This window comes from Drosophila guanche, unplaced genomic scaffold (assembly GCF_900245975.1).
Source record: "Drosophila guanche unplaced genomic scaffold, DGUA_6, whole genome shotgun sequence".
Classification (NCBI taxonomy): domain Eukaryota; kingdom Metazoa; phylum Arthropoda; class Insecta; order Diptera; family Drosophilidae; genus Drosophila; species Drosophila guanche.
In genome coordinates this window covers 1,748,770-1,771,658 of record NW_022995743.1, presented here as the reverse complement: position 1 = coordinate 1,771,658, position 22,889 = coordinate 1,748,770, and the positions used below count along the sequence as shown (strand labels likewise).

Below are 22,889 nucleotides of genomic sequence, written 5' to 3'. Positions count from 1 at the left end.
CCACTCGACAACCCATCTGGGTTGGACATTGTTATTTATAAAACGACAAATGTTGGCCAGCGTCTTTCTTTTGCTTATAGACTGTGTACAGACAATGTGGTATAAATAAATTCATTAACGCTCGCGGACAGCTGATCGGAGGCCGAGAAATTGGCAAATACAAAATCGATTGAACAATACAAATCGGAACGTGTTCGGTTCGGTTCTGGATCAAGGTTAAGATCTCTTCTGTTTTATGCAAAATTTAAACATTTTTTATTTGAAACGTACAATGCTACATACAGCATAGGTAGTAATATTGTATGTGTACCGTGTGTGATTGTATAAGTGTATTTAATTAGTACTAAAATCGGTAGTTTAGTAACTTTATGGACATATTTTAGGATTGAATTAATTACAAATAAATGGTATACGAATCAGCGTATCCAGCTTAAGTACAATTTGATGTGGCAATTGGGTGCGTTTCCTTATCGAGTAAATGCTAAAAATATTGGAAGTAGGCTGCTGCTAGTAATACTTTTGTGTGTTTTTGTTGCAATAAATTACACTATGTTTAAATCTTTAAAGTACAATAAAAATACAAATCGAATACACATTAAAAATGGCAAACTCTCAACTATTAGAGCTGTGCAAACAACAGATATACATAGGGACATATCCTCGTCATGGATCTCTGGACTGTGCTGGCAGTTGAACTGCCCCGCCCTGCCCTGCACTTAACTTAATTGGCAAACAAGCGGACTGGCAGATTAGCGTTCTGTTCTTACTGTCTAAAACTTAACATTTCTATGTGGACTACGACTCGGCGGTCTCCATGTGCCGATGCACCGTGACGGGTGCCAGTATGTAGTGTGGTCGCGTCTCCTCACCCTCGACAGCGCAGAGTGGCAGCGTGGTCTGGCCATAGACACCACCGCCTGGTGCCCCTCTACACGGTGAGGGTGTAGCCTGCAGCTGCTGATGCTTGTAACGCTCCGTCTTCGTGGTGGGCTGATTGCTCAAGTAGGGATGCGTATTGGGCTGCGTCGTGGATTGCTGGCGGTTGGTTGGACTCGATATGGAGGTGGATATGGACATGGTGTCCGATTTGCTGTGCCGCTTGTCGTTCAGCAGCAGCGGCTCGGCCAGCGTGAAGCACTGCTGGTCGGAGCTGTCCTCGTGTGGGGTCATGGTGCTGTACCCATGATCGGACTCCCCGTTGGGCGGCCGTCGGTAGCTGCTGCCGGTGGACACGTGATAGGGGGAAATGTCCGCCGCATGCATGAGCTGCCGCTGGGCAGCCGTGTGATCGTAGCCACCACCAAGCGGCGGCTCATCGTGCGCCTTGCAGTCGTCAAAGTTGAAACGGGACAGCGGCAGGCCGTAGTTCTCCTCCTGCACCGAGTCCACATAGAACTGTTCCTGCGCCTGGGCATCAAGGTTGTGTCTGTAGCAATAAATGGCAAAGGCAATCACAATGGCAAGCACCACGACGGCACCTCCGAGCGGCCCAAAGGCGGAGTACGCGTGTTGTTCCCTCTGCGGATTGTGCGCCGCCAGCAGCTCCAGTTCGTCCAGCTCGCCGTAGGGCGTCAGCGAGGCCAGCACACCATTGAAGCAGCTCGCTTGGGCGGCACAGAAGGCGGCACTGAAGGTGTTTCCCTCCACATCCTGCTGGCACCACTCGCAGCCCATTACGCCCAGGCACTCCCTCTGGCTGGAGTACAACTCGCAGCCGCCAGCCACCGCCGAACCAGCTACCATGCAGCTGGGCAGGGCACTGAGCAGCTGGGTGGTTGGTGGCAGGGCCACAAAGTGCTCGCTGGGCGGCAGACAGTAGGGGAAATGCTGCGTGTAGTTGGCGTAGTACTCAAAGGACGAGGATGTGTTGCCATCGCCCACCATGGGGCACTCGCAGGGACACTCGCAGTCCGTTTGATCCATTCGCTTGCAGTTCAGGCACTCCCGATCGATGGTGCTGCACGGACAGAAGGCTCCCCCGTCGCAGCTGGAGTTGAGGACAGCGGCAAAGAGATTGCTGCCACGGATCAGGGCAATGGCGTACTTGGTCCGCTCTCCATGCACCACATTGCCCAGAATGCTGGCCAGCGAGGTGTTGAACGCGTAGTAACGTTGCAGCGTTCGGTTTTGGTAGCTGGTGCAGCCCAGCTTGCGCACCAGTTGGCCATGGTTCAGCATATCGTTGGCCAGGTAGGACTCCTTGTGCGTCAGATGCTCGTGCGGTCTCCGCTGGTTCCGCGTGGGTGTGGCCGGCTGCAGCATGCTGGGATGGGCCAGCAGGTAGCCCTCGTGCTCGAAGATCAAGCACTTCATGTGCGGCAACTGGCACAGCGGCGTGCTCTCCACAATCAGGCGATAGTAGAAGGCGTAGGGCACATCCAGGGCTACCACACCCACCGGTCGATCCTGTTGCGCCGAGTGCAGCGCGTGCGCCTTGCCCTCGAATATGGTGTGCGCCAGAGTGACAATGTATCCAGCTCCTCCCGCATCCAGATACGGCGCAGTGCTCACAATCTTCCCCGGCTGGGCCATGGCCTGGCGGAACCATGGCCTGCGCGTGGGATCGTAGCTGCTGCTGAGCAGACAGCCCGGATACAGCTGCAGCACGCCACTGACACTAGCCATGTAGCGACGAATGATGTGTTCTCGCAGTGAGCCGCGCGCATCCTGATGGCGGCGACGCAGCTGCTGCAGCGCCTGGTACAACACACTCACCTCATGCCGAATGCTGGGACGCAGTCCGGGATTGGCCAGCACATCGCTGGGCTCCTTCAGATACGCCATAATGTTCTCCACATGTCGCAGCTGTGTGCTCGGCCGATTGTTGTGCAGGAAGCCGAAGGGAGACTCGAAGGCAGCGGCACTGAGGAACAGCGTGGGCGCATCTGTAAAGGATTTGAATGGGTTAAACTCTCCTGGTTGCTGTGTGCTCGAAACACTCACCCATTGTGGCCATTTGCCTGAAGTAGCGACAAATCTTGGGCATTGCAATCCCACCCTGGTGGAGATCCAATCGATGATACAGCAGGTCCATGCTCTCTCCGTAGTAGCCCGGCTCGTAGTTGGACACTGTATCCTTCAGGTTGTAACGCTGCGTGGAGTCGTTCCGCCTGCCATCGTTGCCGCTGCTCACGAGGCACAGCACGTAGATGCCCAGCACGGATTTCCAGTGGTAGGTGCGCCGCAGGCGCTGCTGCCCGACATAAACATCCGTTGTGGCGTTGCCAGTTTCCTCGCGCAGCAGGCGCTGCCTTATGTGGCTGGAAAAGTCCGTGGCGTTCTCCAGGTAAGCAATATTCACGGGATACGAAGTCTCACGCTGTATGAGCGGGCGGGGAAAGGCTGGATGGGCCAGCGTATTGCCCGAGGAGCGTTCGAGGAGGAAGGCATAGCCACTGCCCTGCCTGGCACTCGGCGCAGCACTTGGATAGTTGAGCAGATCCTCCAGCAGATCTGCCAGGTACAAGTTAACACCCACAACACCATAGGGAGGCACTGCGTGAGTTATGGAAACCAAAACATCTGCGAACGGAAAGGAGAAGGTTAATATTTGATTGTGGAAGACAAAAAGTAAACTCTCACCTCCACTCTCCGCATCCACAATGGGCGGATGCACCTCCAGCGTGTCCGTCAGATAGCGCTCTACAAATAGCTGCCCAAAGATGCGGGAACTAGTCTGTGGCAGCAACGTCTCTGCATGCATTTTACTCAGCACAAAGAAGCGTCCAGCCAGCTGTGCGGGCTGTCGGCCAGTGGGCCACCATTTTGTCACATTTATCTCGTACTTTGTGTAGTTCTGGGTGGCCACATCGCTCAGGAATTGCTTCTCGTACATTATGCGCTTCTCATCCAAGACCACGGCGCAGGTGTTGATGATCACTGGAGCTTTGAGGTGGCTCTGCCCCTCGGCCACAACACGCAGCACGGCCATCGCATCGGATAGGTTGGTCAACAGGCCACGCGTCACATACACAAACTCCACTGGCTGCTCCGCTGTGTTCAGCATGCCCGACTTCTGCAGACGTCGCAGCAGCTGAAAGGAATACTCAAAGCCCAGCGTGTGGTTGGTCAGAGCGTGCGCGCGGCTCAGGCTATTCACGTAGCTTAGAATCTCCTCTTTGTGTGCGCGCGTGGCGCTGTAAACTCCATGTACGGCTTCCGCGGGAAAGGCATCGAGAGCCATAAAGTTTGCCTCGCTGGCCACCGTCACCAGGGAGACTTTATCCGTGTCCTCCAGCAGCTGCAGTAGCTCATGAACTGCAAAAGAAACGAGAATTAGCTCTAAAAGGAGCTCCAAGTAAAATGCTTACCAAAGTTCTTGGTTAGCTCAAACAATTCCGCATTCAGCGCGGATCCCACATCAATGAGAAGCAGCACAAACTTTTGTTTGATGGCCGAAACGTAGAGCTGTCGAAAGTGCTGGCTTACAGGCGCTCCATCCGAGTTGGACAGAAAGTAAATGTGCTTAAAGTGATTTCCACTCGTATTCGAGGCCTCCGCATCGCTCAGGCTTAGCCGTCGCTTGAGCTGGAAGAGCTGGTCGGCTATGTAGCCATTAACCGCCAAGGAGCGGGCATTATTCTCATTCAGAAAGGCGCCGCGGGTATCATCCGACTTGAGATAGTTCAGGATTTGTATCTGCTGTTTGTTGTAGTGCAGCGACTGGGATGTGGCGGAGGCGGCGGCAGCGTCCAGTTCCGACTCATATTCGGGCTGACAACTCTCGATTTGGGTGTTCAAGTAGAGCTGATGCTGGGTGACGGCGGAGTCTGGCTTCTTGCCATGCAGCTCCTCCGTTTCCGAGTCCATATCGAACTCGCTCTCCAGCTCCTCATCCTCGTCCTCGTAGCTGTACTGCAGCACTTTGCTGAGATTGTAGCGGAACAAATCGCGCAGCTCCAGCACCAAGTGCGTGGCTTTCAGCAGCTTCTTGCTGAGACGCTTGCTAAACAGCTTCAAGTCACGCTGCAGCTGAGGATTCGCCTGTGCGCTGTCATTGCTGAACGACTGACGAGCCGGAGCTGCACCATTTGCGCTGCTGAAGTGAATCGAGTCGAAGATTTCCTGAGAAAAACAACGAGAAACGAAGGAGGATTAGCTGGAAGCTGATAGATGGATATCCTCTTACTTGTATCTTGGCCACTCGCATCTCCACATTGCGTATGCTGCGCAGCTTGCTCTCCATATTGTGGCGCAGCTGCATCACATTCTGCTGATTGTAGTTGGCAAAGAAAATGCTCGCCGATGTCTGCTGGAGGGGCATGAATCCGGCGGCACCTTCGACAACACCCAGATCTGTAGGCACTTTGTTTGCATTGCTAGTTTTGTTGGCTATGCTTAGAGGAACTTGTTGACTGATAGTTGTGGATGTTAGCGCTGCCAGGACAAGCAACGCGAGGTGCAGGCTGCTGCTGCTGCTGCTTCTGTGCCACATGTTGTATGAATCGTTTGAACAATTTGGACTCTGGGCCACTGGCACATAATAAACGGGCTACCGCATCAGCATCACTGCAAAACAAACAAACCAATTAAAGTTTTACTTCATGTTTTCCAGCATTGATATTACCTGTATTGGTTCACTTTTGTCGCCTTCCACGCTGTCTTCTTGTTTATGGAATTTCTGTGCAGATATTTTGTTGCTTAGTCAGCGTGCGACTGTGCAAATGGTTCCGCATTGGTTCAATGAATTGTGGCAGCTTTCTTTTAACATTTAAATGCACTTATCATCTTGTTTTAACTAAGGAAATTAGTGGTTTGGTTTAGTTATTAATTTTTTTTTCCACATTCCATTGTAAATACTAGGGCTCAGTGTGGCCGCGGACGTGTCGATTAAATATACCGAGTGAGCCAAGTCAAAAAATACCGCAAATCTACCAAGGAAACATACCTACTTAACCCACTCAGCGCCGCTCTGTTGAAATAGGTGAACAACTTAAATAAGCCGCGGAAAATGTATGTGATTTGTAAATTGATCTCCTAAATCTACATCTTTCACCTGCACGGCTCTCAAATTCTTCAAGTTTTATAGTATTTGGGGCTTCTTCGGTATTTGCCATCGAAACATGCGGTATTTGTTGCGTAGTAGCAGCGTAGGGTCAGTCTGTGAGTAACGAATATAATTTGAAAGCACATGGAGAAAGAATTCTCGAGAAAGAAGCTCTGATAATGTCTCTCCAAAAGGATTATGACTTTGAACTTGATAAGCTCACAACTCACACACTTAAAACATTCACTGCTGATAGGAACAACATTGCATATCTACCAATAAACCGATATTTGCGAAAACACCTTTGTTGCGCCTTTGCCAAAGATGTGCTCATCCGTTGTCTAAAGGTCATATATTTTCACGCGATTCTGTTGTTTTTTGGATACGTGACTATGTGGCCTGAGCTGGAGCAGATGTGTGTCAGCCGCGCAGGGCAGGGTGCGTGCCTGGCATGCCAACGATGCGAATGCTTCGAATATGTTTTTGATATAAAAATGCGTAAGTCCCAAACATTTGATTGCAGTTTCAATTGCAACGTCCATCAAAATGCTGGCAAAGGTAAGTCAGATGTTAGGATTAATACAGAAACATTAAGAAATAATTTCTTTTAGTTTATTCCATTGATTGCTTTGTTGGCCGTTGTGCGTGGAGAGCTGCCTGTGGGTCGTAGAGCTGCTCCATATGCCGCCGCTGGCTGGCAGCCAAGAGTTCCTTTTAATCTGCCCAACGAGTATTTGCCGACCAGCCGTGCTCGCGGCTCTGGTGTAGAGATCAGCAAGGAACGCGTGGAACTCGCTGGAAAAGTAAAGCCGCCGCAAACGAACTATTTGACACCCTCGCCATTGGTTGGTACTGAGGCTGAGGCACTGCCAGAGTCCATTCTGGGAACAGCAGTCTCTCCGAGCAGGAACCCGCGCCCGTCCAATCAATATGGTGCACCTGAGACGGATCCTGCCTTCAAAATCATTTATCCCGATGAAGAGGAATCTGCCTCGGCCGACCAGCAGCAGTCGAACATCAGAGAAGGTCGCTACTACATCGTTGCAAAGGATAACAAAATCCAGCGGGTTTCCTTTCGCGCACTGCAGCAGCTCGATGGCGATGAGGACTTCACCGCGCAGCTGCGATACTCCACGGTGGGGCAGCTGCAGGATCCAGTGTATCGCTACAACAGCCAGGGGCAGCTGGAGCGGGTGCTCAAGTAGATGATTTCCGGGAAGAGCAGAACACATTTTGATGATTTTCTTTTTCTGACTTTGTTTTATACAAAAATGCATCTTTATTCGTTTAATTAATTAATTAAAATATACACAAGAAATCTCATTCTGTTTCGTGTTTCCTTTGCATGTTTTTTTTCCATTTTTCTCAGCTCCTTTTCATTTGGGGATTTTCCTCAGTTACAAATTAAATACAAATCTTATTTATATGTATGCATGGGTTGATGTTTATGTATGCGTTAATGGTGGTGTGACGTTGTGTGTGTGTGTGTGTGTGTGTGCGTGCACTAACACAAAATGGAGGCGCTTAAACCAAAACAAACGGCAAAAAATACAAAAATGGAGCACGTGGCAGGCATAGAGACGAAGGAGGAAGAATAGCGGAACAAACGGAGCGCGTCCCTGGCTATGGCAAAAATGGGACAGGCGCTCCACTAGAGACAGAGAGAGAGAGAGACAGAGAGGGATAACATTTGGAGGGATTACTGCCGCCCTGGCAACGGACTTAATACTCGGCCAGGGCTTGGCGGCAGTTGATTCCACGGAAGTAGATCGTATAGCTAGGAGGGTGGTCGACTTAACTCGGGTACACTAGAAGGCATCCTCCGTCCTCTCCCTCTAGTAGCCATTGAACTTGCCCTGCTGCTGCGCATTGCTGTCATAGCCGCCGGCACCGCCATTGCGTCCGTTTCCGTTGCCATTGCCATTGCCATTGCCAACCTGCTCGTAGCGGATGGTGGGACGATAACCGTTCTGGTCAGCCTCGTACTCCACAATCTGCTTGCGACCATCGGGCAGCAGGACGTAGTAGCGACCGACGGCGAGATCACCATCGCGGGACTCCATGTGGCCAAAGTCATTGCCAGACTCGTAATCCTGCACGTCGTACTTGAACTCATACTTGGCCGGGCCGTACTGCTCCTCGTCGCGCTGTCCGTATCCATTGCTGTTGCCGCCGCCATAGCCGCCAGCACCATTGCCATTCTGTCCCTTGAAGATCGCTCCAGTCAGCGCCGGGGCACCATACTGGCTCTGGGGCTGGGCAATGGGTGCGCCGTAGCTGTTGCTGGGCGCCGCAATGCCACCGCCATTGCCGCCAGTGCGCTGGGGAGGCAGATAGTTGCTCGAGGGGCTCTGGAAGCCCTGCGTGGGCGGCAGGTAGTTGTTGTTGGGCGCCTGAGGCGACTGATTGGGCGGCAGATACTGGTTCTGGGGCACTGGCGGTTCCGCACGGGTCAACGCGGCCAGGCACACGAGCAGCGCAATCGATGTAAAGCACTGGGAGGGGTAAGGTAAGAAAAGTATTTGATTATAATTTGATCATCCAAGTAGGCCTGTGAAAAACATTCCGCTCTGCCTTCCTCACAAATCGAAATTAAATTAAAGTTTAAGAATCTGTTTTGAACATATTGAAGCATCAGCAGCAGCCATGACCGACTCGGATGAGACAGCTTGGATCCATTGGTTCTGCAAGCAGCGCGGCAACGAGTTCTTTGCCATGGTGGACGAGGACTACATCCACGACAAGTTCAATCTGAACTTCCTGGACACTGATGTGAACAACTATCGCTGCGCCCTCGAGGTGATACTCGACCTGAACACTGGCTCTGGCTCGGACAATGCAGCCGAGTCCGATGTGGAGGCCAGCGCTGAGAAGCTCTACGGCCTGATCCACGCTCGCTTTATCCTCACCAATCGCGGCATCGATCTGATGTTCGAGAAGTACCAGAAGGGCCTCTTTGGCACCTGTCCACGTGTCTTTTGCCAGCGCCAGCACGTGCTGCCCATTGGGCTCAGTGATAATCCCGGAGACGAAATGGTGCGAATCTACTGCCCCAAGTGCAATGATGTTTACCTGCCAAAGTCCGCTCGTCATGCCAACCTGGATGGCGCCTTCTTTGGCACTGGCTTCCCCCACATGCTGTTCATGGTGAAGCCAGAGGTGCGACCCAAGCGCGCAAAGGCGAAGTTTGTGCCCAGGTGGGTGACCCACAAACTCCATTGAATTTCATCCCAATCCCTAACTATCCTTTCCCCAGACTGTATGGCTTCAAGATCCATCAGCAGGCATATCGCGCAGAGACACAGAAGGACTCGCAGGAAGTTGAAACCTAATCAAATTCCACAATTTTGAAACTTTTGTTTGTCTGTTGCTTCTATTTCTGCCATTAAACTCCCATAATCATAACCATAATTAGACCTGCTCTTTGTGCAATTGTTTTTGTTTAGATCTCGTTGGTCTGGTAAGCAATTTGGTGGCTTTGTTTGTCTGCTTTTTCTAGCTTTTAGCTGAGGCATATGCAAATTTTGTGGTAATTGGGTCGCTGATCAAGTGAAGGGCTGCCTGCTGCCTGCTGCCTCGTGGTGCAACCTGTGGGAGAACTTCTTTTCATCTGCAGAGTCTTACCATTGCGCCACATACATTTCCGAATGGTTTTGCAAAAGATTTTGTCTCAGTACGAGGAGTACACGAGGGCCGTCAATGACTTTCATGCTTCATTGGCCTCAGTGGCTACTTGGCTACTTGGCTACTGGCCGTGTTTTATCGCTGTCTGGTCATCTCTCTGTAGACGACTCCGTACTTGGGCAGTTCGTTCTTCTTCCGCCGCTCCAAGTTTTTTGTTTGTTTAATTTATTCATTGCAAAATGTACCATCTGCTGGTGTTACTTCCACTAAGTACTGGGATCGGCTGCCTTAATTGCTTCCCAGGTAACAGGAGAACCCTGCTCATGGATTTGCCTGTTCTGGTTTCGGCTGATCTGATCTTGTGCAACATCCGAGATAACGAACAGAAAAAAGAAACAAAAAACCAGTAGCTCCCCTACAACAAATGGTTGATGATGGCGCTGCTTATGAAATTTATTATGCGGATCTCTCTGGCGGCGCTTGATTAATCGCCCAACTGAACTTGACTCTTGATCTGCCACCCATTTTAATCGCTTTATCATCTCTCGCTGACGTCTGGGCCACGTTAGAGGTGCGGGATGATGGCGATGGCCAGCACCAAACGCCGCTTCATTAGCTTGATAAGTTGTTTAATTGATTGATCGATCGATTGCCGAAGAATTTGGAATTCATCAAATTTGGTTAACAGAAATGTATACATTTTTGGCACATTTTTGATCGATTTTTTAAACAACAAGAAATAGGGGTTAGTTTTACTTGAAAGAAGGTCCAAAAGAGTGGGATTTTCAGTCACCGAAAGAACAAGGATTGATTCTAGAAATATTGTCCTGTCGAAAGGATTGCCTTTATATGTAACTCCTCTGAGTTTTAAATTGTGGATGTACTCCAGAAGTACTCCTGAGCAGTTCCCGAAAGTCTTGAAGCGTTTCTTTAACACTGAATTTAATCCTTATTGTCCTGCCGTGCTCCCCTGACCAGGAACACCACTGCACACCACTTGACACTTGATCCGATTTTTGACGGTTCTTATAGTATAACACACAGGATACCCTTGAGGATAGTTATCCTATATATACCTTCATTTTGTGTTGTCACTTATTTGGGGGGTTTTGGCACACACGAAATCGGTTTTTCTTCCTCTGTGGAACTCTCTGCTTCTGGTGTTCTTCTGGCGAAGATGGTTGAACGGATTGTGATACTGAAACAATTTCGTAGGCCAGTATTTATATTTGAAATGCGCTGCACCGCAACCCATGGCTGTAGCTGTGGCAGAGGCTGCGGCAGATCTCTCAGCCAGCGTCGACTGCGAAAATCGCGCGCCAAAATGTGTTTTTTTTTTGGTGTATTTCAATTTCAATTTTCGGGCAGCCACATACAACACAAAAACAACAAAAAGCTCATTACAAAATAAATGCAAAGCAAAACACAAACACTAGAGGAAGCGTAGAGGCAGAAGTACAGCAGCAGCAGCAGCAGCATCAGCCGAAGAGCATATCGCTCTCCGAGCTTACGAGAGAGTTAGAAAAAGCGCATGGGAAACGTGTATCGATTGAAGGTGAGGCATTGATGGCATGCACTCTCGTAATAGTACAGCCAGGTACTCTCACCCCACAGAGAGAGGCGGAAAACGAGAGAGAGTCTCACCTGCCTTTAATAAGCTTTGGCCGAAACTGTGAGAGAGAGAAAGATCAAGCCAGTGGGTGGATGGTGGTGCTTGATAAAGCTAGGTGAAGGGGGGTTTGTTATAGTAAACTACTTTGAAATTGAAGCGACAAACATTTTAACGAGCACGAAGGCGGTGGGCTTCGGCAACAGCGAAGATGAGCACCGCTGGTACTCGGCAAGTGGGGATGGGTGGCGGGGAAGAGCAATGTGATGCGCCGCGCTGCTTCCACTTCAGGTAGACCATAAACATTCGCTGCTGCTGCTGTTGTTGTCGCTCATGTAATAGCAAAAACAGTTACTTGTAATGGAATTAGTCATACAGCTGGCCGCGACGCCGACTGCGAATCGATGCTGGCAGCAAAGTGAGCGGAGCTCTGCCTACTCCACTCGCTCCACGCATCTTCTGCAATCTCCGCCACAGCGAAACTCTGCCAAAGACAAAAGACTCTTCAGGCTGGCAAGGCGGCTGCAAACAGTAATCGTAATCCGAAATGTTCTCCATGTTTTTTGGGGTAATAGCAATACAAACCCGCAAACAAATTGTTTCCCTTTAGTGCGTGGGAGTCTCGGTGGGGTTTTCGGTTTCTGTTTCTGTTTCGGTTTCGGTTTCTGTTTAATTTAATGAGCCCGGATTATGCGATAGATCTCACACAGATGTGTCGACATGGATTCCAGGCGGATGATCGCGGGCAATTGCAGTAGTTCCCAGAGATCTAGCTGATAAGCGCATTATGCGAGGGATTAGTTTTGGCTACAGGCTCCAAAGATTTGCTGGTACTTCTGAGGCTTATATGAAAGAAATGGAGCAACCGCTACAAGTTGATTTTTTCCGTATGATTGATAGATTGAAATATTATATTTTGTTATGTTTACTTATCCCCTGAAAGCTCTCCCTTGCATAACACACAAAGAAAAATGTTCGATAAATGCTCGAAAAGTATTCGAAATTCAATATGCTTGGTGCCTGCCTCAACGAGTGTGGGCGTAGCATCCATCACGATCTGCAAATAGTTCATCATATTTCCTTGGCCAATTGCCTTTGTCTTTATTGTTCATTTTGTGATCTCGATCGAGTGCGTGGCAAATGATTATTGACTTTTTGGCAAACATTTTTGCTAAAGCTCCATTGTTGTGGTTGCCGCTGCTGATTATTCGATTATTTGGCACGAGCTGACTTTCACAATTTGTACGGGCTAGATGCCCGATGCCAGATGCCAGACGCCGCCCGCCCCATTAAATGAGCCGATAATGAATGGGTGCGGATTCCAGTGTAGGGTAATGCCCAAAGGAGATGCTGCTGCTTCCTCCCCGACAAGTGTTTTGTTTCTGCCGCGTAATGCTGCGACCTTGCCACGAGTCCGAATAATAAAACTAAATTGGAGAATAAACTAAAAGTTTTGTAATGGCGAAATATCATTTGGAATTATGTTTGTGCAAAAAAAAAACTATAACATTGTAAGGTAACATTTATAATGGTTAATTTCGACTGACTCTTGAATTTTGTTGAATAAACAAAACAATTAAATAAAACTTGCCGCATTCCACGGAGCAGCACCATAACTGAAACTCACTTTCAATAGCACTCCATGAAACAACTTGAGATCTGTTTTGGGGTTTTTCAGTCTCTTCTGGCTGTGCCTCTTCTCTCATCGTGTTTGCAGTAATAATTTTTCCAGCACATTAAAAAATCATTTAATTTCCTGCATCGGCTAATTTACATTGAACGTGCCCCGTGCCCCGCTCGCAGTTGGAGACAGCTCTAGAGAGGGGCTAATGCTAATGGCACCCAGCCAGGTGATGATGCGCCAAAGTCAAAACTGAAAACCCAAAAAGACAATGACTATCGGTAATTTCCTGATGGTTTCTATAGTGTTTTCGAGCCCGGGTAGGACCTTGAAATACTTACAACAATCAGTGCCGAGTATCTGTATCTGTATCTGTATCTGTATCGCGTGGACCACACCACACGAGATCAAATCTCTGTAGCCGTAACAGTGTTTGTTTTGTAACCTAGAATGCTGGAACGAGTGGAACGCAAACGTAAACGTATAATTTAAATTAAACTACAAATAATTTGTGTGATGCAATGCGCCGCGGAACCACCACGGCCAGCGAATCAATTAAGGCATCTTTTGATGTAAATTGCGCCGCACTTCAGCACAAAAATGATCAAAAATCTTCAGCATGTTGAGCGCTGGCAGGAGGAGCAAGAGCAGGAGGAGACGTTCGGTTTATGACGAGATTTTTGCTCGCACTTTGACGATCGACTGCATTCTTGGCCCGCTGCGAAGGTCGTTGCCTTCTGCCAGAATCAGAGTAAAAGTTGCTTGACTCACGGCTAAAACGAATAGCTTTGACATTTTCAGCTGAAAATTGTGGGTTAGAGGAGGGGCTAAGGGGTGTAGGGTGGGATAAGGTAGAGGAAATTCCCCCGCAGTAAACTTTCTTAGTGAAAAACATCAAAATAATCGATAGGATGAGCTAAGGCAAATTCCTGGCTGATGGAAGATCTCTAAATATAATCCCAAGTGCATAAATTTGGAAACTGACTTTTTGATAAACAATTTCAAAAACTAAACAATTTATCGATGACATTCCATCAAACTGTATCGCTCATCTCATCTCATCTCATCACAAACAGGCGAAGGTCACAACTCGAGATCTATTCTCCGTTCGACGCTAGATCCGCCTGAGGAACTTTGTTCAACTTTGGCATTTTGAGCGAATGGATGGCTTCGATCTCGATCTGCACTCTGTCTGCACCACGATGGCTCTGTGCTGTCATAAAAGACGCATTCACAGAGCACTCCATAAAGTAATTACACTCGCGCCTGCGCCTGCGCCTTCGTCTGCGTCTGCGCCTTCGTCTGCGCCTGCGACTTGTGCAAAATTGCCAAATTAGTTGCTGAAAGTGGCTCTCATTCATGGAACGGTGCATTCATGTGCGGAGCATAATTAAAACGTATGCGAAGCAATTAAACTTGAAACAGAATAGATCTCGAGGGTACACAGCCGAGAGATGTGCATTCTGGCGCTCAATCAGTGGCAGCCGGCTCCAGCGATGATTGATGTGGCCCACAGTCGGACAGAAGAGAGTGGAGCCTCAGCCTCAGCTTCAGCCACTACTTTGGGGGAGACAAACAAAAGCGTCTAAACCTTGCATTTTGTGGGCGATGGGAGCATCGGTCCACTGATTTATTTACGGCCCAAGCGGTCATAAAAATAGTTCCCACTGCCAGCAGCAGCCGGGTTGCAAGCGTTGCAAGTTGCAGCCGGTCCAAGGCAACTAAAATGATTGTGTGGCATGGCAGCTACCGAACAAAAATTTGCCTTTTGTTGCGCGAAACGGACCGTGCGGGTTGCACAACGCCAGCCGTTTAAAGGGGAGGGATTTCATCTTCATCTTCGATCCATTGGAGAACGTTCGATGAGTGCGTGCTCTGGGGGACCGCAAAGTCATCCCAAAGTGCAGCTCACTTAATGGATCCATTGTCTCTGGTTGGGCAAGATCTGGCAGCTAATCCGCTTGCCAAAACTTAACCCGTGGATCTCAACACTCAAAGACACTTGTCAGAACTCGACTCGTACATCCTCAATGCGTGGGGGTCAACATATCTTTGATTGGCAGTTTCTGCGGGCCTACCCACATCACATGAGACATAAGAGCTCTCCCCCCCTGAAGCCCCTTTTGGTACAGAGATTCCAAGATAAAATCAGCGCACATGTTTGTTAGACAAACAGAAAATGATTACGATTCTCGCACTTGATGGCTCCGATTGATACAACTTCCGCCATTGCCAACACTCGATACGAAGTCGAAGAAAAGGTTAGGCTTGGGCTCTCCAAAATGGCTGCTGAACCCAGGCCACATCCTGACATTGAAACTCGCTGACACGCTGGATCGAGGAGGCCATGACTTTGGGATGCCCCCAGCCCCCTTAATTCATTTGAAATTGATTTGAACTTTGAATCGCTTGCTGCACAGTGGTGCGGGGAGCAGAGATCGCTGATGGATAAGAGGAATGATCAATGAAAAGAGAGACTTGCACCACTGTACGATAGCTGGCAGCTCGATTTCTGGCCGCTAAAGTTTATAAAACAATTAAACAGCAAGCACACAAAAGACTAGATGAAAAACTTAACCGAAAACTCTAATAAAGATCATCAAGTGCGGCACCAGAAGCAGCAGCAGAAGAAACTCCACACAAAAAGAGGTAGGTTTGGGGGCGCTCCATTTCCAAACTCTGACTCCAAACTACCATCCCAAGTGGAGGAGGAAAACGAAACGAAACACTTTCAATTTCGGGCAGCCAACTGTGGAGTAGAGCAAAGGCAGAGCCAGAGCCAGAGCCAAAGCCAAGTAGATGATTGTGCAAGATTGTGGGGCTGGGACTGGCACTGGGGTCTGAGCTCTGGGATCTGTTCAGGCCAATGTGGCAGTGGGTCGCGATCGGGTCGCACTTTTACCCCGTAGAACACGTCTCGTTATGGGCATTAGCTTTATGCTGGTCTGGGAAATTGTGGGAGCTGGAATCGAGATCATAATTCGTGTCATTTGCATATGCAGCAGCACTCACTGATGGCTGATGGCTGATGGCTGTTGGCTGATCTGACAACTGGCAGCGTCCGTGGTCCATTCCCCTTCCATTGTGGAACCACCGCCGAGGCTGTCGCTATCACGAGTGCACTTTGACGGCGGAAATTGGAGCTGCTACTCGAGCGATCGATCTATCATTATCACACGCTGAATGATTGTCGAGCTGGGCCTCCCCTGCCTGAACCTATCTTGGTAGTCAAATGTCAAGGCGCATCCTTTCTTCTTTTTGTGTGTCGCTTTTGGCAGAATGTTTGAAGCAATCGACCCCGAAACAATTAATAATCAGTCTGCGGATAATGAAAGCTTTTTGCCAGCGCTGCCGCAGGGCAAGTGATTATGAAATGGTGGATAAGTTTATACGGGGCTACAGAGGCTGATATTTGAGGCAGTCAAAGGGGGAACTTGGCGCACTCATTATGCATTTGATAACTGCCAGAGGTTAGAAAGGAGGTTCAGGAGAGTAAAACTTTACTCTATTCGCAACTTCAGGCACCCGCATAAACCTGACAATTATGTAGACTCTTACACTTGTCTTTTCTTGTGGGCCCAAAGGCAATTTTGAAATCAATTGGAAATCGAATGGAGCAGCGTGGAGCGAAAACTAATTGTTTGGCCTCAAAAAAGTGCGCATCTGATGGATGGGGAATACGAGCAGATACTTGGGGGACTGGGCTGGAGATGCTCGCACCTTTTGGCGACGATTAGTTGTGCTCCTAATAATGGACGGGGGGATTCAGCGATAAGAGCAACCTTGAGACACATGACAACTGCAAAGATACAAGAGACAAGCTACAAGATACTTATGCAATGTCCAATTGTGATTCCTTTGGCATTTTCGGTTGGGGGAAAGTCATTTCATTTGGTTTATGCGGCACTTAACTCGCCATCGAAATCAATAAGACCCTCGGACAAAATGATGCCACAATTCGGGGCATAAATCAAACGCATTGTGGAAGCCGCGCTTCCCTGAAGGTTCAGCTTTAGCTCCTCCAACCCATGGGCTTCATTTTTGTGTGGGGGATGAGGATGCTGAGGTTTGAGGATGATTTTGCAACGCATTTTGCTGCCTCACGAATCTCGGAATTTATGTTTTTTTCTACTGATGTAATAATAATCATGCACAGCCCCCAGACGACAGGTGAAAAATTGTTACAATTTGATGGCTCTGCCAGTCACAACACAACGTGACACGAAGCCCCCGCTCCGCTGCCCTCCTGCCACACTGAAATTCCTGCCTCTCTGCTGTGGATTCGTTTGCTGCATGGGTTTCTATTTTATGGGACTCTAAATTGTTTCTTTATAGCAAGCTGCCACTGCCACAGGCGATGCCTCAGTCCCAGTCGCAGTTGATGCTGCCTCTGCCTTCGATTTACTCAGTTTTTAGAATGTGTAGTTCGCTGGGCTAATTAGATATGCACGTCGTATCGGCTGCACATAATTTATGGCTGTGAGGTGCGCAGATCGTGGGGGGTAGAGTCTGGAGACTGACGATTGGCTTGAAAGAATGCTGCTGCGACCTGGGAAAGTGTATCAATTTATGGTCGCTGGTTGCCCAACCTGTGGCCAAAGATGGAGACATTACAACTACAGAGATAAACCTCACTGATGCCCCACTACAATCTGAGGTTCAGGTACACCGGGGGAAGGTCAAGTTCTGCCTCTGTTCTGAGCGCTGAGCGACACATTCAATCATGCTGGCGACCTTGTCCCGAGCTGCAGCTAGCTCCGGATCGCAACCCCAAAACGTGTTGGCTTCTGTGTGCAAAAATGTGTGAAAATTAAACAAAGATCGGCACTGATCCAGCACTGGAATGCGCTTAGACAAAGGCTTACAAAAGGTTCTACGCAAAAGGTTCTCTGCCCACAACTATGGCAAACTTTGAGGCAAACATGTGCAAGTGTTAGGCAAAGATGGCATGCCACATGTGATGGCGCTTCTGCTCGAGTGTGGCAGCCACCAAACAAAGCTGAAGAAAAACTCAAGACAAGACTGACGGGGCAGCTTCGACTTGAAAGTATCTATCGGAACGTATCACATCTATCTATTAAGGCACGATGATGCCGCTGCCATTCGGGGGGCTTCAGCTTCGACTAGTAATCAAAATTTCGGTGGGGGACGCCACTTCCACTTACTTGTATGAAACATTGCTGCAACACGCAGGCAGCGCCACAAAAATGAGACGCCAAAGCAGATTAATTATGGAGCCAGAGCCAGAGGCTGAGGCAGAGTCGGAGACTGAGTCTTGAGTCTGAGCCGTACCGACAGCCAGAAGGAAGCTTAGGAAGCAATCTTGGCTCAGTTTTTGGCGCAGGTGAATGTGCAGAATGCACAAAGACAGAGCCAGAGAGCCGAGCCAGAAGTTGGGGGCAGGCACCCGGGCACCCAGTCGTCTATTTGTTGAGTGTTTGACATATGATTTTTGCTAAATGAAAAAATCTTTCGAGTCTCCTCCAACAGCTGGCAGAATTTTCGTAATGATTTTCGGGTTGCCTCTTGCGAAAAATGATCTTTTATTTGGCAGCTCAATTCTTTCACAACAACCCAACAACACAACTAAATTCAAGGCAGATCAACGGCAGATTTCCTAAAGCTCTGTAACTGTATTTGTAACTGTTTTTGTGACTCTCCACCTGCCACAGCCATGAGAGAGGCTGACGTGAAATCAATAAGCATAAATAAGATTAGAGCGGGTGCTGAGAGCAGCGAGCAGCGCACTAAATAGCGGTTTAATTGGCAAACAGAATGAACCAACCGATGGTGTCTGGCTGATGGTAACAATGCGATCTTCCAAAAGCGAAGGGAGAGGGGAAGGTACATTGCTTGATTGCGAGCTAGTGCAGCCAGTCGCAGGCCTTTCGAATGATGAAGAAAAGGGAATACCGATAACGATTGGGAAAAGGGGAGAACAGCGGGTAATTTTTGTGAATTGATTTGGCATTCTCGCAACTGTTACCTGCACCAAGATGCAGCGCTTAAATGTGTGGGTGTGAATCAGTACCCAGCTCTTTCGGGGAACAATATCCCTATCTCCATCCCTTTCTCGCGCTTGTCTTATAGCTTCGAGCTGAGAGAGCTTCCACATCGGACAACGGCACTTTGTTAGTAGTTTTCTCCGCATCGATCACAAAATTTCGCTCGCTCTCAATTTTATGACTTCCTTTTCTCCTTCTTATTCTTTGCGCTCTCTCTACACTGTGAGTGTAATTGTTGTTTGAGTTTTTGGTGCTGCCAGCACAATTACAGTGGGCTTAATAGTAATTCGCTCACAACCAGAGTGGACATAATGGTTAGTATTATATTTACATATGTTTGTGCAGTGGACATTCCAACCTGTTCGTCCCTTGCCAATTCTATGCCTCACATTGAGGCCCCATAAAGAAACCTCTTTGGGTATGGCAACACCAGCATTCCCAGCAATCAATTAGCTAAACAGAAACTGCTCTTGCATAAGGCGCTGCCTGAGTGTCTGCTTACTTAATTACATTCAATTAAAGTATCTAAATAAGTTGCGACTCCATGGTGCGACTCCATGGCGTTGGTGTTGTCTGTGGGGCACCTGTAAGGGTCTTGACTTTCTAACCACTGCTGCCAGTTCGCTCTCTTTGGAGTACTTTTGTTTGACTGCGTAACCAAAAACCGAAACGCGAAACCAATTCAATTCCAATCCAAACCAATTCCAATCGCATCCCATCGACAATCCAGTTGGTGGCTCTTCCCTCTCTCTCTCTCTCTCTATTTGTGGAGTTGGGAATCTTTTTGTTGAGATCTCAAGTGCCCCCTAAACATTCACTTTTATCCGAACCCGAACGAAACCCGAAATGCAGTCACCCAAATTCAATTCAATTCCAATTTCCTGCCGCTACTTGATACAGTTTTGTGCGGCAAGGTCGTTTGTCGTTCCATGAAGAGCCGCCTGTCAGCCCCTAGTCTCAGTCTCAGTTGTTTGTTTAGTGTCGTTTATGCAACACGAACAAACAGCACAACAATTGGTAAGGGTAATTGAAATCGGGCAGGGACTGACAGTGGGTCAGTCGGTCAGCAGCGGCGGCAGCTGGAGCAGCTGGAGCAGCTCCTCCTCCTACTCCTTGGACCGTTAAACACTTTTACTTTTGACTCATTCCAAAAAAGGTTTAAGGGAGATCCAACCATCCATCTATTCATGCCCAAGAGTGGCCACCAAAAGCCACTTCAAGCTGCGTAAATACTTACACTCCAGATGGCAAATTTCTTCTTTGTGCCATTATCATAATAATTGAGCGTTAAGCCACATCAAAGTGGCGCCAAAGGGCATCCCAAAAATAATGCGAGTTTCTGTAACTTATTTATTTGTGGCTTTCACAAAAGCCACCGCCGCCGTTGCCGTCGCATCCATTTCAAGTGCTGCCAAAAATAATCCGCTCACAAAAAGAGTTTCAAAGAGCAGCGAGGGACACGTCAGAGGTGTCAATATGCAAATTGGCAAGGGACTATGCATGATTGATCATCCATTTATCCATTGAAGTAATTATGCATAATAATAAATGCAGATTTAGCTTAAAAATGCGAAACGGATAGACAGCGGTGCGTATGCGTGACGTGAGGTGTCGTGGCATGGAAATGCCTGGGAATTGGGTAAAGGCGGTAGTCCACTCAGCCAAAAGAGGCTAAGGTAAAGGTTGATAGTTCTCTCGGTGTGAGGAGCCTAAGGTGGCGGTAAGTTAAGGTAAGTGAAGACCACTTTGACCTCCCAAATCACATTCTGAACCATAAATATGAGACCGCCGCTAACTTCCATCGGCTTAGAGCCATTCCCAGCGCCGTTTAGATCCGGAATATCATTAACTCTGGCACATCCATCAACACACAGCTAAGAGATTCGCAATTCATATGCACAGCGGGCGACTCCAAGTGAGTGCCGCGAATCTTCACACTTTGGCCATTAATTTGTTCAGATTGCCAGTTGGCCAACATCTTGCACTGCGCACAGCTGCTTGACCAACCCAAGTGCTAGTGCCCCTACCCTGCGCCCCTGCTGCTGCTGCGCTCCCCATTTAATGTACTTTTTATTTAAATTCGAAGATAGACAAAAGGCTGCACTCGACTCAACTCTGGCGGCGAATTCTTAGCAACCATTTGCTGCTCCAATTAAGCTGGAGCAAAGCGGCCGCTCCTGACTGCTGCTGCTTCTCCTGCTGCCGCTTCTGGCCAAGCGTGAGTACATTCATCATGCGGTGATTTATGGCGCCCACGCCACTGCCATCGACGCATGTGCTCACGTTTTTGCCACAGCTGAAAAGAAGTAGCAGCAGCAGTGGCAGTGGCAACATTTGTAGCAGTAACAGCAGCGCGTGTGGGCAGCTGCTCCTCAGCCCCACCATCCAGGCACAGCTCCAATACCATCTCCAGTCTCAGCTTCAGCTGCCGCATTGTTATGCTCTTCGCTCTGTTGGCCATTTTAGAAGCGTGTGGAAATTAAACGATGTGGCAAGAAGCGAACAAATTGCTGCTGTGGGCGTTGGAGGTGCAGCACAGACTTTGGGGGGGAGTTCCACTTGGAGCAGGTGCCAAAATCAAACCATATAAACCACATAAAACATAAATGAAGCAACCAAAAGAATGCAACAGCCAAAAGTGCATACACTTCAATGAGTTTATTAAGCTGCAACAACCAAAGAGAAGAAGCTGCAGCTGCTTGCTGCTGGCTGTGGCTGCGGCACACCGTTTGAGGCTGTCAGTTGAGCGGCATGTTGAGTGTTTTAATTACTCGTACAGCCAGTGCCAGATCAGCCACTGCCACTGGCAACGGGCAACGGGCAAATGTATCTGAATTTGTTTGATTTACGCGTGGTCATTAGCCATTGCCAAGTGGTCTCGGAACTCCAGTCTCAAGTCTACGATCTCCGGTCTGCAGCCTGTCGCGAAATGTCAAAAGGTTAATTGGATTGTGGCAGCCATGGAGCTGCCGCAGAAGCCGGACGCAGTTAAGAATCTCGTTGAGCATGGAATGCCTCTGCACTGGCAGCCTGGCTGCTTGGAGAGGGGCCAACAATGGTCAGCCGTGGAGATTAGACCCGCAGAAGGGAACAGAATCTACGCTTAGGCATGTCCAAGGAAGTTCTCCATTACAAGCTATAATTTAGTATGAACATAATGCACAGGCCAATCACTTATTGTTGATTTTATGTTTATTGTTTATTGTTTTATTTTATTACGAATTTTTACCAACTAAATGGACAATTTGCGCGCAAAATAAGCTTTGCAATTCGATTTGCTGCATGTTTGGAATGTAGATTGGTTGCAGACGGGTTCGTCAGAGACTCAAAAAGGTTTAGTTCTTACCGATCTATCGTCAATTGCCATAGATATGCTGAAAAGTAAGGCCCATAAGCGGTTAGAGCGCTTAAATTTGAGGCGTTACTTGTGGCGCCGCCACAGACAACAGCGGCCACTGCTGGAACTACATCATATTTGAAGAAAGTTGAGGAAAAAGTTGGAAAATGTGCTGCATACTTTCACGTTAAATAGAAAACTCACATAACTTCTCCTGTCTGCATGTACAATGGATCAGCAGTACCTCCCTTATCCCTAGGAATTCCCCTCTCCTAAACTACCCAAAGCAGAGGCTCATTTGTCCCAATCAAAACTTGTTTTGGTCTACTTTTTGGTGCCGCCTTTCGGCAATTTGTGGCCTCATCAGCAATCGTCGCTTGTCGACATCCAACATCCATCCAATCAACGCCGCTAATGCGCGCCAGACATGCAAGCCAAATGATTGAAAAGGGAAATGAAGATCTGAAAGATGGACAGCCTGGGAATCCGAGCTAAGATTTTGATAGATGTCAGCGCCCACCCGATCGGATCGTCAGGCAGCTTCACACATTGAGTTATCGCTGGGGTCTCTATCTCTCTATCGCTTTTGGTTATGCATTAAATATGAGTTGGAGCTGCGATGGCTTAAGTGACAGCTGATACACCTACCTGAGCCTCCTTTTTGGGTACCCAACTCCAAGCTCATGGCTGCCTCATGTATGCTCTTT

At 48.5% G+C, this 22,889-nt stretch overlaps 4 protein-coding genes across 5 annotated transcripts; 2 read left to right on the top strand and 2 right to left on the bottom strand.

The window, feature by feature from the left end:
* Window positions 1–231: 231 nt before the first annotated feature.
* On the bottom strand, window positions 232–5,812 carry LOC117578574 (VWFA and cache domain-containing protein CG16868). The gene is made up of 6 exons (XM_034264155.1): window positions 5,567–5,812; window positions 5,129–5,508; window positions 4,311–5,064; window positions 3,583–4,257; window positions 2,944–3,522; window positions 232–2,885 (listed from the first exon to the last, which is right to left on the bottom strand). Exons 2-6 carry the CDS (start codon window positions 5,432–5,434, stop codon window positions 796–798), a joined length of 4,404 nt encoding a protein of 1,467 aa, XP_034120046.1. The 5' UTR covers window positions 5,435–5,508; window positions 5,567–5,812; the 3' UTR covers window positions 232–795.
* A 597-nt stretch (window positions 5,813–6,409) lies between these two features.
* Window positions 6,410–7,286, top strand: LOC117578580. The gene is made up of 2 exons (XM_034264162.1): window positions 6,410–6,544; window positions 6,598–7,286. Exons 1-2 carry the CDS (start codon window positions 6,533–6,535, stop codon window positions 7,189–7,191), a joined length of 606 nt encoding a protein of 201 aa, XP_034120053.1. The 5' UTR covers window positions 6,410–6,532; the 3' UTR covers window positions 7,192–7,286.
* On the bottom strand, window positions 7,235–10,874 carry LOC117578576 (pro-resilin). Of its 2 annotated transcripts, XM_034264160.1 has the most exons (3): window positions 10,687–10,874; window positions 8,152–8,481; window positions 7,235–7,920 (listed from the first exon to the last, which is right to left on the bottom strand). In XM_034264160.1, exons 1-3 carry the CDS (start codon window positions 10,690–10,692, stop codon window positions 7,822–7,824), a joined length of 435 nt encoding a protein of 144 aa, XP_034120051.1. In that variant the 5' UTR covers window positions 10,693–10,874; the 3' UTR covers window positions 7,235–7,821. The 2 variants fall into 2 exon arrangements, with proteins under 2 accessions (XP_034120051.1, XP_034120050.1); XM_034264159.1 differs by having other exon boundaries at window positions 7,237–8,481; window positions 10,687–10,856.
* On the top strand, window positions 8,608–9,397 carry LOC117578579 (casein kinase II subunit beta'). The gene is made up of 2 exons (XM_034264161.1): window positions 8,608–9,183; window positions 9,243–9,397. The coding sequence occupies exons 1-2, from the start codon at window positions 8,633–8,635 to the stop codon at window positions 9,316–9,318; spliced, it is 627 nt and encodes a 208-aa protein (XP_034120052.1). The 5' UTR covers window positions 8,608–8,632; the 3' UTR covers window positions 9,319–9,397.
* Window positions 10,875–22,889: the final 12,015 nt, after the last annotated feature.